The 13366-nt window shown below is 38.4% G+C and overlaps 1 protein-coding gene across 1 annotated transcript in view; it reads right to left on the bottom strand.

Moving 5' to 3' along the window:
- ZNF638 (zinc finger protein 638) overlaps window positions 1-13366 on the bottom strand; it is a 119192-nt gene that overhangs the window by 18408 nt on the left and 87418 nt on the right. The window contains exons 16-20 of the mRNA XM_079792783.1: window positions 12921-13052; window positions 12381-12509; window positions 10671-10712; window positions 10322-10456; window positions 8215-8340 (exon numbers count right to left, since the gene is read on the bottom strand). Of these exons, the coding sequence (XP_079648909.1) occupies window positions 8215-8340; window positions 10322-10456; window positions 10671-10712; window positions 12381-12509; window positions 12921-13052 (564 nt within the window). The remainder of the gene's footprint in view (window positions 1-8214; window positions 8341-10321; window positions 10457-10670; window positions 10713-12380; window positions 12510-12920; window positions 13053-13366) is intronic.

Below are 13366 nucleotides of genomic sequence, written 5' to 3'. Positions count from 1 at the left end.
TTATAGAGAAAACTAACACATAGCAACTAATGAGAAAAATAAGTTTCCTTAGTGGTGACATAAATAGGAAATAAATTTTTAACTTTAAAAGCCTGGAAATACCACCTTTAGCTAAGAATAAAAACAATCAATCTGAAATATCAACATCTTCATTATGCAATTATTACTGAAAAAAACTTCTATTCATAAGGGAAACTAGTTGACTTGAAAAAGTCTCCTACTCGAAACACCTAAAAAGTTGGACAAAATTTAACAATACTAGTAATCTTTTAAACACATGTCCGAACCACCAAGAAAGCAATGTTTGGGGCCCAAAACGGAAGCAGGAATTAAAATTCAGTGTCTATGTACCAATCACTGGGCTAGGCACTTAGGACACACCACACTGAGTAAACAAAACAAGCAAAAATATATGCCCTTTATTTTATTTCCTTTTAGTTAATTGAATTTATTGGGGTGACACTTGTCAACAATAATATACAGGTTTCAAGTGCACAATTCTACAACATATCATCTGTACACTGTACTGTGTTCACCACCCCAAGTCATGTCTCCATCCATCACCATTTATCTCTCCTATACCCTCCTCCATCTCCACCCTACAATCACCACACTGTTATCCGTGTCCATGAGTTCTCTCTCTTTTATTTTTCTCAATCTATCCACCCCCAGCAACCTCCCACACAGATGTCAGCCTGCTCTCTATAAAAATATGTGCCCCTTAGTTTAGATCTTACACATGCTAGCTGGAGGCTTTTTCTGCGGGAATTGTGTTCTCTGAGTTGAGAATTATCTTTCTCCAGATTTTGTCAAATTAAAAACTGAGACTTTTACTTAAAAAAAAAAAAAAAAAATGAGTAATGTGCCCAGAGAATTCCTGGTGTGGGTGTTGGAGTCCCAGAGAAAAGGCTTTCTTTACTGGAGTATCTGGTGGGGTATCCAGACTATATCATAATGATTTATGACTGAAATTAAAAATGGCAGTTAATAAGCTCAATCCAGTGTTTCCATAGTTTATATGACAGTAGAGGAAATCTATACCAGATACCTCTAGAAGCTAATTTGCTTCTTTATTCATCTACGCTAATAAACGAGAATTATGCAAATTGACCGTACATCCACGACACCCACCAGCCAATCGGGAGTATGCAAATTAACCCAACAAAGATGACAGGGTAATTTGCATATGCAGGCGTAGAGCAGCCAGGCGGGACGGGACGCCTGCTATGAGAGGGAGGGCAGGGGGCAGAGGGAGCTACAGGAGCAGCGCTCTGGCCAAAGTGGATAAGACTGAAGGCTCCGGCCAGAGCAAAGACTGAAGGCGGCGGCCAGAGCAAAGGCCTGGGTCCTGGAGGAAAACCGGTGCCAGCAGCCAGGGGAAGAAAGGCCTATTGCACGAATCTTCTGCAATGGGCCTCTAGTAAATAGATAAAAGAAAAAACATACAAATGCACACAAGTGTAGGGGGTGGCTATAGGGCACATGTGGCGCCCAACGTGGGGCCTGAGTTTGGGGGAACTACAATTGTCAGGTGAAAGGATGCTTCCAGTGAAGCACGTGCAGAATGCAAAAAGAAGGCAAGGAGCGGAATTTAGTAATAACTAGGTGTAAAACATGGGAAATTCAGGATCGCAGGGAAAGAATTTATACGTATCCATGCTTAAGGCTATGCTCCAAACACGGGGCTGTTGTGTGAGGAATCAACAGTTTCTCGATTTATTGGATTTTGTAAGTAAAACCTGCCCATGGTTTCCTGAGGAAGGAAAGGTACTCACTGGTCAGCAGAAAAGGCAAGGGGGCTGCTTTAACTGTGATAAACTAGGGCATTTTGCTAAAGACTGCAATACTAGAAATGAAAGTCAAAGGCCTACAGGGAGTGGAAACAAGCAGCCTGGACTATGTTCAGGATGCAGGAGAGGAAAGCATTGGGCAAATGAATGCCGCTCCAAGACTGATGTTGATGATAATCTAATGCCCCCTAGGCAGGGAAACTTCAAGCGGGGCCAGCCCCGGTCATACCAGACAGTAGGGTCCTTATCCTTGACCCCACTGCAGCCTTTCCAGCCAGCTCAGTAAACCTTTATCATGCCACCCCGGGAAGCACAGGATTGGCAAGCTCTCCCTGGGGTGATAGATCAGGACTCAGGCAATAGCAGAAAGAGCCAATTCTACTTTTAAAAAGCAACTATAAAAACAAAAAAAAGGGGGAGAAGAATGTTATGTGTTACATTTTTTGAATGACAATGCAGAGAGTTGTACAGCGGCCGAAAGGCATCGGGCCTCCTGTACAATAGCCTCTGCGGGATTAGCCTGGTGGATGGATGCACAAACTGGACAATGGTCTGGACCAGATCCAATAATGATGTGGGGAAGAGGTTGTGTTTGTATCTTTCCAGAAGGAGCAGCGCAGCCAATTTGGGTGCCAGAGCGTTATGTGCTTCACCACAATGGAACCAGAGAAGCTCTTTGTCCCATCATTCAAAAGACTGAGAGTTGCCCTGATGGCAGCAAAGCCGAAAAGGAAGATGACAAAGGGACTGAGGTGCCAACATGGGGTCAGCTGAAAAAGTTAACAACTGAGGCCCAGCAGATGGTAGAAAAGCAGGAAGTGGAAGCTACTCCCTCAATCATGTTTCTGGCCATGCTAGCATTGGTTAGCTGCCAGTCTTCTGCAAACTCTTTCACAGCCAAGTCTGAGGACTCTGAGTAAATCAGCAAAAGAAACTTTAATTTAGTAGAAAAATGTTACTGTAGTTTGATTTCTCTCTTATTTCTTTGTTGCACTGGGATTCTTTTGTTAATAGCCAGAGTTTTGTTCTTGATATTTAAGTTTTAAAATGTTAACATGTCTGTAGTTTGGGGTTTACATTGACATTGTTTTGTTATTGTTTTAATAGCCAAAGTTTTGTTCTTTTATATATGTGTGTGTGTGTGTGTGTGTGTGTGTGTGTATATAAAATATTGATTTTTTACAGAGAGGGAGAGGGATAGACAGTTAGAAACATCAATGAGAGAGAAACATCGATCAGCTGCCTCTTGCACACGTGCTACTGGGGATGTACCTGCAACCAAGGTACATGCTCTTGCCTGGAACTGAACCTAAGACCCTTCAGTCCGCAGGTCGACACTCTATCCACTGAGCCAAACCGGTTAGGGCAGAGAGTTTTGTTCTTGATGTTTAAGTTTTACTTCCATTATAGTGGCTTAAAAATAAAAAAAGGGTGAGATGTAGGAAGTGGCTACAGGGTTAAGCCTGACCTGTTGGCAAAGCCACAAACAAGTCCCAGCTTAGAGGGCACAGCCCTCTTAGAATAATTAAGCTTGATCTTATGATGCCCCTTAGATCTTATCTGGGTAGCTAATGGGCTGTGGGAGATGCAGCAAGTGCTGCCAAAACAAGTGAAACTCACAAGAACATTGTAACTACAGTGACCACTACCTTGTTTACCTCTGGCTATAAAATAAAGGCTCAGCTTGCTGTCTGGATCTTTTTCTGTGGCCTTAGCCAGGCACAGGAGATGCACCTAGACCCAGCTTATTCTCTTTGTCTGTCTGTTCTTCAATCCTTCACCGCCCTCCCACAGGCTCGCCGAACCCTTGGCTGTGCTGGCATGGCTCACAAAAGTGAACAAGTATATAAAAATGGCTGAATGTATTACAGACAACTGAAGAGCTTTAAAAAACACCTCTAAAGAATATCCTCTCTAAAGAATTTTTCTAAGAAAAATTCAACAGGATATATAGCATCTGCAAAATTGGTATAGGTGTTATTTCCAGAAAGACAGAACATTAAAACTGAAGACAAGAAAAAAAAAATCAAAGAAATAATAAGAGGAAAACATTCCTCAGATCCAGGAAGACAGTAATCTTTAGACTTTCACAAATTCTTTCAGTCCTGTAAGCAGGACCTAGAAAATAAGTCCCAAACCAAGATAAAACCTTGCTCACTGCACTAGCCCTATGATTGCCCCTGAAGACTTGACTCACCAATGTCCTTAACACCTTTGCTTTTCTAAAAACCTCTTGATTTATTCATGGCAATTACTTCCTTCAGATCTCTCACCTAACTCTACCTCAGAAGGTCTATTCCTGACCACTCTAAAATACACATATTCCCATCCATCACTCTCTATCCTTTTATCTTGATTTGTCTCCATAGCACTTCATTGTACTTTTTACCACTTGACATTATGTATAGTTCTTATCTGTTTATAGTCCATCTCCTCCACTAAATAAGTTCCTTGAAGATTGGGACATTGATTCCTCTGTCATCAATGTATAAAGTATGCTGGCACAGAAAAGGAATTAGACAAATATTTGCTTAATGAATAAATGCTAAAAGCTTTCAAAGAGAAAAATAGAATATATAAAGGTATGGTTACACTCAGCCTTCTCAGCAATACTGGTTAGGAAATAATGAAAGAAAAATACAATCTGAGCATAGGATTCTCCACTTAGGCAAACTATCAATGAAATATGTAAAGGCAAAATAAAATCAGCTTTAAATATGCAGGGATTCATATTTAAAAGTTTACTGCCCACACATATTTTCTGCAGAAAATCATTTGACAATGCACTCTAGCAAACAGTCAAGTAATCCAAGAAAATGGGAGATACAGAATCCAAGAAATAACAAAAATAACTCAGAAGAGCAACAACAACAAAAAAAATCAAAGATGTACCATTGCATTAGCTTCCTCACTCCCAAGCTGCAAGGGCCGTTCCTTTACCTTTATAACTTTTTCCCTAGGTCCATTCCTTCTACAAATCACTTTTTCTACCTCCATGATTTTATAACTAAATGTTTTTTTTTGTGTGTGTATATATATATATGTGTGTGTGTGTGTGTGTGTATATATATATATATATATATATATATATATATATATATATATGGTTGGTTTACAAAGAAAATGGCAATAAATTTAGAAAAGGGTTCAGAAGAATAGCTTCTATTTAAGTTATATGACCTGAATGACAAAAAAGACCATCTTCTTTCAACAAAAAAACAATTCCTAAACTATACAGGAAAGCCATCCTATCTAATAAAAGAGTAACATGCAAATTAACCATCACTCCGCTACACCCACAAGCCACGCCCACCGGTCAATCAGGAGCGAGTATGCAAATTAACCCAACCAAGATGGCTGTGGCCACGGAGCAAGCAGGAGGCTTGCATTTCCCCGGCAATGGAGGAAGCCAAGCTTTCCGCCCACCCTGGCGGGCCCAGGCCTCCACTGAAGGCTACAAAGTTTCAACTATAGAAGATAAATAAATCCCAACAAAAATGGCTGCAGCCATGGAGCTAGAGAGAGCAGGAGGCTTGAGTTCCTCCCAGCGATGGCGGAAGCCAATCTCCCACAGCCCTGGCCTCCACTACAAAGTTTCAATTATAGAAGATAAATAAATCCCAACAAAAATGGCTGCGGCCACGGAGCAAGCAGGAGGTTTGGTTCTGCTCAAGGCTAAAAGTTTCAATTATAGAAGATAAATAAATCCCAGATACCAGGGCCTCTGCTTGGGTCACCAGGGGGCGTGGCCGGCCTGCAAACCACCACAGCCCCCTCACCCAGGCCGCCCCACGCCCCAAGGGAACCCCCACCCTGATCCGGGACACCCTTCAGGGCAAACCAGCTGGCCTCCACCCCCACCCGTGCACCAGGCCTCTATCCTATCTAATAAAAGAGTAATATGCAAATTGACCATCACTCCAACACACAAGATGGCTGCCCCATATGGTCAAAGATAGCTGCCTCCATGTGGACACAAGATGGCCAGCAGGGGAGGGCAGTTGGGAGGGACCAGGCCTGCAAGGGAGGGCAGTTGTGGGCAATCAGGCCAGCAGGGGAGGGCAGCTGGGAGGGACCAGGGCTGCAAGGGAGGGCAGTTAGTGGCAAACAGGGATCGGGCCTAACCGGGCAGTCAGGCATCTCTCGAGGGGTAAGCTGGGCTGAGGGACACCCTCCCCCCCGCTCCCCGTGCAGATTGGAGAGGGTGCAGGCTGGGCTGAGGGACACGCCCCCCCCCACCGTGCACGAATTTTGTGCACTGGGCCTCTAGTATTCTATATAATGAAGAAAATGAAAACATAATGTCATTTTGGGAAATGATTTGGAATGTAAGTCACCTCTGAGCATACAAGTTATAGACATGTATTTCCTTCTTTATAGATCCCCTCTTGTCACTATGAATTCTGAAGTAAATCTATATATATATATATATATATATATATATATATATATATCCCTAAGCAATCGTTTGACCGGTCACTCTGATGCATACTGACCACCAGGAGGCACACGCTCAATGCAGGAACTGCCCCCTGGTGGTCAGTGTGTTCCCACAGCAGGAGTGCCACTCAGCTGACCAATGGGTGCCAGACACTGGGCTCACAGCTGGTAAGCACAGCTGGGGTGGCATGAGCCTCTCCCGCCTCCGGGGCAGCGCTACCACGACAGGTACAGCAGGGCCGGGATGAGCGGGAGCGGCGCCCAGACTGGTCGCGGGCTCCTCCCCGGCTGCCTGCCGCTTCGTGCACTACTACATCCCCCGAGGGGTACCAGATTGCAAGAGGGCGCGGGCCATGCTGAGGGACCCCACCGGTGCACAAATCTGTGCACCAGGCCTCTAGTATCTTCATAATGAAGATGTCAAAAAAATGTAGACATTGGTTTTCAGTACTCAGAATTAAGCTTTCATGCTTCATATATTGTAAACTATAATTACAGAACTAAAGACTGAAATGTACTACATATAGAAGTAACTTACAGATAACAGAAATGGGGAGGACCATTTGAAGACAGGGTAATATAAGAATGTTATAATTCATTATAAACATGATAAATTAAAAACTATTATTTAAAAACTCTGGGTGCAGGAATCATTTTAATTTCATAGTCTAATCCCTAGCTTAGGGCTTTCATTATTATACTAGAGGCCCAATGCATGAAATTTGTGCAAGGGGCTTGGTCCCCACCACCGCAGCCCATGCTGCCATGGCTTCGTCCAGAAGGACGTTTGGTCTAATTAGCATATTACGCTTTTATTATTATAGACCATTACAATACCTTGAAGTCTACCTGCCTCTACTATCCAATATGTCTTTTATTGGATAGATAAAATAGACACTATTGTGACATGCTCAAGATCAAAAGGCTAACTTATTAGTGATGTATCTAAGACTTTTACAATAAGCCAAATGGGATCTTCAATCTACTAAGATGTAAGAATAAGATTATGAATAAGGGTTCAGAAAGTAAAGTAGCAATGTAGGCAGAGGTTTTATGTAATTACTGAACTTAGTTGAACAAAGCAATAACTTTAAAATGCATAAAAATAATTTTAAAAACACAATGTTCTGTTGAGAAACAAGGACTAAAAATTTCCAAATTTTTACCTGAAATAATCAGGTTAACCCTGCACTCGCTTGCTTTTTTCTCGATTCCTTTATTCTAATGCTAACCGTGTCGAGTCACACTCGACATCCGAGTGCAAAAGGTTAAACAACTCCTTCAATTTGTGCTTGGTCAGTACCTATCATGATGCATTTACTTATAGGTGCTCTATTTAATTTGGTTTTAATGTGAATTTTCATTTTCTTGAGCTACACAAGATTTTTGGCATATTAACAAACAAAAAACATTTAGTCACCAAATATAAGCCCTATTGTTTACCCACTGCTACTGATACACATACTATGAAACTGATAAAAAACATGAATTTGAATTTCAAAGGTGGACTATTTGTAGTGTTCATACATGTATTATTACTGCATAAGCCAAGAACCTGTAAAATCTTATTTCTTATACAAGAGGAAAGTTTATAGTAAATACAATTTAAATAAATAAAAGAATGAAAAAAGTTCTTTATACCGGCAAAGCCAAAATGAACTCAAAGTAGTCTCTGCATTCTGGAGATAACAATATTACACAAATGGAATCACTCTACACATATGTCCAAAATAAGTTTTATGCTAACTTTCCAAAATTACCTCAATTTATTCTCAAATTTATACTGCTCCATAACATAAAAATTGGCAGTGATTGCAAAACAAATTTTTAAATGAAAGAATCTAAATGCAAACCAGTTTGATTACTGTCCAAGAATATCATTTTTGAAATTACCTTCAGTGTATATCACCTAGCTTTGGGAGAATGACCTTTATGCTTTATTTTCTAAAAGCACAAAAGTTGATACAAAAAAAAAAAATCTTACCTCTAATGAATCCACCTTTGGAGATAATGTACAGGTCAATACATGGTCACCTATGTTCTGTGGATTTTGTTTCAGAAAGCTGTACATTGACTGAGCAGATTCAGGACTATCTAACTGAAGAATTGCCTTTGGAGAAGATAAAGAAAGGTAAGAATAGTTCCTAAAAACATTAAAAAAAGAATTACCGTATCACCCAGCAATTCCACTATTTGGTATATACCCAAAAGGATTGAAAGCAGGGACTTGAACAAATATTTGTATATTGATGTTCGTTATTCAGAACTAGAGGCCCGGTGCACAAAATTCGTGCATGGGTAGGGTCCCTAGGCCTTGGCGGGCGATCAGGGCTTTCCTTCCCTGACTTCCCTGGCTGCTGGCCGGGGCCTTCCTTTGTTCCACACCGCCCCCTGGTGGTCAGCACATGTCACAGCGAGCAATCGAACTCTCAGTCTCCTGGTTGAACTTCCGAGGGGACACTTTGCATGCATATATATATATATATATATATATATATATATATATATATATACACACACATATACATATACACATACACACACACACACACACACACACACACACACACACACGTACATACATACATACATACTAGAGGCCCGGTGCACAAAAGGTGACAGCAACCCAAGTGTTCATCCACAGTGTGGTATATACAAACAATGGAATATTATTCAGCCTTAAAAAGAAAATTCTGATATATGCTTTAACACACGTTGGGAGACATTATGCTAAGTGAAATAAGTCAGTTACAAAAGGACAAATAATGTATGATTCCACTTATATGAGGTACCTAGTCAAATTCATAGAGACAGAAAGCAGAATGGTAGAATGGTGGCTGCCAGGGGATAGGAAGAGTGAGAATGTAGAGTTACTATTTAATGGAAAGATGGATAGTGGTGATGACTGCACAATGTGAATATGCTTAATGCCTCCGAACTAACATTTAAATATAGTTAGGTAGTAAATTTTATGTGATTTTACAATAAAATATTTTTTAATTTTTTAAAAGTATGAATATTTATTTTTCCAGATTTCAAACATGTGATTTAAAAGATAAGGTTAATCCTTATTTCAAAGTAAACAAGAGAAAACAATCCTTAAAATGTTGCAAAGTCAAGGCAAAATGAAAAGGAGCGTGGCTCAGTTGGTTGGAGCATTGTCCCGACACCTATTGGTTCAATTCTGGGTAAGATCCCTGATCGGGGTGTGTACAGGAGGCTAATAAGAGAATTCAAATTATAAAACAAAAAGTTAACTAAGCAAAGTAGGGGATGAGGAAGAACCGAGAATTAAAAATGTCTAATGTAATTATTTAGAATTCCTATGCCATCTGTCATCTTCCTTCCATCCTATATCACTATTTCTAAAGTACCAAACATGTTTTATGTATCCGTTAGAAGCAGGTCAGAGAAATTAATAAGTAGTTGTTGGTCAATTAGCTACTTTTTATAAAGCAAATATTTCCAACTTTCATATGAAACCGTAATTTTCTAGGTAATATAAGGTTGATCAAAATCTACTTTTAATGGACATGTATCTGAATTAAACATTAAAAACAGAGGGCATAACAAATGTAAAGAAGTTAATGTCTTTTAAGGGAAGAAGCCAAAGCATAGAAGTAAAGAATGATCATTTTATACTTCTTTCCATATAACTAAACAGAGAGACCCAACTCTTTAGGTGTTTTATGGCTGGAAGGGACTTTAGAAAATACCTGGCAACACCCTTTCATTTTACAAATAAAATATGTAAACCAACTTAGCCAAGGTATAAAGGTGGTTAAAGCTAGATGAACTCAAGTCTAATACTTCCCCATAAGTTAATGCTCTTTGCACTATTATCTTCCATTTGTTGTGCAAGTTTTATTTCCCCTTAAAACTAGGTTCTAAGAGGGAGAAAGATCCTCTTCCTTCTTGTCACAGCCCAAAGAAAATACACTGTTCTACCATAATTCTGCTATGAGGCTGAGCAATGCTTACAGGTGCTTCAGTTCAGAAGCTGAATTAAAAGTTGCAGACCATAATAATAGAGGATTTAGTTTTATATTCTTTATAGAACATACAAATAAAAATAGAAGGGACTTTGTTACCTTGTTTTTATTACTCAAGAATACATGGTGATCCACTTTTCCAAACTGAAGTCCAACACAAAGTACACACTGAAGTCCATCTTCTGGCAAGTTATTAAGATGTATAAATCGATTGTATATTTTTTCTATGTTTGCCTGTAATATTTTTTGAGAGAGAGCATAGAAAAAGAAAAACACAGCTGAAGTATCAAATGTATAATGTAAGTATCAAATGTATAACATAGATTAACAGCATTTAATTTTAAAATTAGTGCTAAGGTTTCCTTTCATTTCTAGCAGGTGAACACATAAACAACAAAGGCTTCTATCAATTAAACAAGTCTAGGAAAGCACTTAATGCAAAACTCACCTCTGGATTATTTTCTTTAATCAAGGCTGTAAATATAGCTTCCTAGGAAAGCAAAATGGAACAAGGTTGAAGGTGTACATCATTCCTCATTCATATTTTTAATTAGTCAAGATTTATAATAAAATAGCATTTATGAATAATCATTAAGCACTGTTTCATAAAATGAATTCAGCAAAAGTTCTGTTACTTCCACATCTTCCCTTCTTCTTAAACAAGTTATGCAAGTCACAACCTACCCATAAATCTAATTTATCCTATTCCCCTAAGTAGTAGAATAAAGATTAATAAGGTTGTACCATTTAGGGGAGGACATTCAAATTCACAGACAAGGAATAAGATATTTAATTTAGCAGATAGTAAGAGATTCAAATTATAAAACAAAAAGTTAACTAAGCAAAGTAGGGGATGAGGAAGAACAAAGACGTAGGCTAGTAAAAAACCAACAAACAAACAAAAAAAAACCAACAAAACACAGAATAGTAAGTGTATAGCAATTTGGTGCTAATTATAAAGAAGCCAAGAATGGCGTGCATGAGACAAGAGGGTCAAGCTAATCGAAGGCTTACATGTACAAGAAGGGAACTTTATCTTATGAGACTATGGTTTTTAATACTACTAACATGTATAAAACAATCCCAGTAATTGCACCACATGAAGTGATTCTCAATAGAAGGCTTTTTCAAAATTAGATGCATTTCTACCTTTCTCTAGAGATTCTAACATTTCTGCCTCATGCCTCTTAGCAGTTGATAATAGGCCACACAGAAACAACGAAGAGTTTCTAAATCAGTTAAATTTGAACAGATTCGAATTTTATGTCAGTCTCGGGACTTTGTGGAGAAAGATTTTCAGGGAAACAAAAACGGAGGTAGAGCTAAGTCCTGTGCACCACAGGGTTGTGGTTCCATCACCAGCCAGGCACATGCAAGAGGAAACCAACCCATCAGTGTTTTTCTCTGACATCAATATTTCTCTCTCTCCCCCCATCTCCCTTTCTAGAATCAATGAAAAACATATTTTTGGGAGAGGATTAAAAAAAAAAGGGGGCCTAACAGGTTTGGCTCATTGGATAGAGTATCAGTCTACTGACTGAGAGGTCCTGGGTTGCAGGTTCGATTCCCAGCCCAGGTTGTGTGCGGGAGGCAACCAGTCAATGTGTCCCTCTCACAATGATGTTTCTGTCTCTCCCCTTACCTTCCACTTTCTAAAAATCAATGGAAAAATATCCTCCAGTGAGGATTAACAACAACAACAAATGAAGGTAAAGGATACAAAGAACTACTTTACTAGGAGGTTTTAAGAAGTGAAGCAATGGTGAAATGGTGAATGGAACAAACAGGGAACAAACTCCAGAAATATTTAGAATTTAAGAGACAAGATTTAGTGACAAATGGTTTATAATAAATGAGAGAAAAAAACTGAAGATAACTCTGGGTATGACAGACAATGGCAGAGATAAAGATCCAAACAGTGGTACAGACAATACTCTACAAACAATAGTTCACCTTCCCCCCAATCGAACATACAAGAGGAATAGGAGTCCCTCAAAATGGAAGTAACTCTAAAATAGTGAGATGGCAGGCACTGGAGGGACAGAAAGATTCTTTCTCAGTGTCTGGGAGAAAATGTGAACCAAAGAAAAAAACTAAAAAATATAATAGGCTACAATAAATTTAATAAAAATGTAATTTAAATGATAGTATTATTTACCTCATCTTTTACACTCATGTTTTCAGGAGCCATACTTATTGAGAGTTGATTTCCATCCACTGATATTGGGAAGCAGGTATAAAATTTTATCATAGAATCTGCAGATTTTCTATTTATTTCTATAATTGCCTTTTAAAACAAATTACAAGAATGGAAAAAAGTCTTACTTAAGTTACTTAGTCACTTTTTCTTGAAAATATTTAATACTTAAGGAATCAAATAAATTGAAAAACTTAGTAAATATTTTGAAGATAAAAAAATGCATTCCTCAGAAACATGAGGCCAATAAATTCAGTATACTACAACCATAAGCAAGAAATAATGAATAACTGAACTCATAATGCAACACTAAAGAAAAAAACAGATAACATTCTAGTAAATGACATTAAGAAAAACCTTATTTATCACTTATTTAAAAATTCCTTACCTTAAAACAACTTAATTATTTTGAGGTACTACTTTTAAACCTTTTCTTTGTGAACTTAATGTTTTTCAAAATGTGCTTGAAGAGAAGAACAGGTATCTGTTATCAACACTTACCTTTTTATGAGTTGATAAAATCAAAATATCCTTTGTATCACCAAACGGTTTTACTAGGTTGTAAACTTCTTCTATAGAATATTCTTTATTTGGCAAATTAGAAATAAGTACCACACACATTTCCTCTGTTTCCTTCAAAATAAATTTAAGAACTGACATTAAAAATTTTTTAGCTGCTTTTATATTTACCTAAGCTTACATTGCAGATAATGTTATGTTAGTATTTAAGTTGCATTTAATATTAAAATTGACCAATTCTGAAAGTTGGTCTGAACTTCAAATTAAAATCAAATTTCCTATCTTCAAGTACATAGAATAATTTCAGCCATACCACCTGTCAGCTAATCAAGATCTTTAATTCTTTTTCTCAATAATGGTTTAAAAACACTAGTTTGTCTCTAACTACAATTTCTTCCTTTTAGCTACATATCCTTTTATCTTACTGA

Source organism: Cnephaeus nilssonii, assembly GCF_951640355.1.
Source record: "Cnephaeus nilssonii genome assembly, chromosome: 15".
Lineage (NCBI taxonomy): Eukaryota > Metazoa > Chordata > Mammalia > Chiroptera > Vespertilionidae > Cnephaeus > Cnephaeus nilssonii.
The sequence above is the reverse complement of the archived record's forward strand: the minus strand, read 5'-3'. Positions and strand labels throughout refer to the sequence as shown.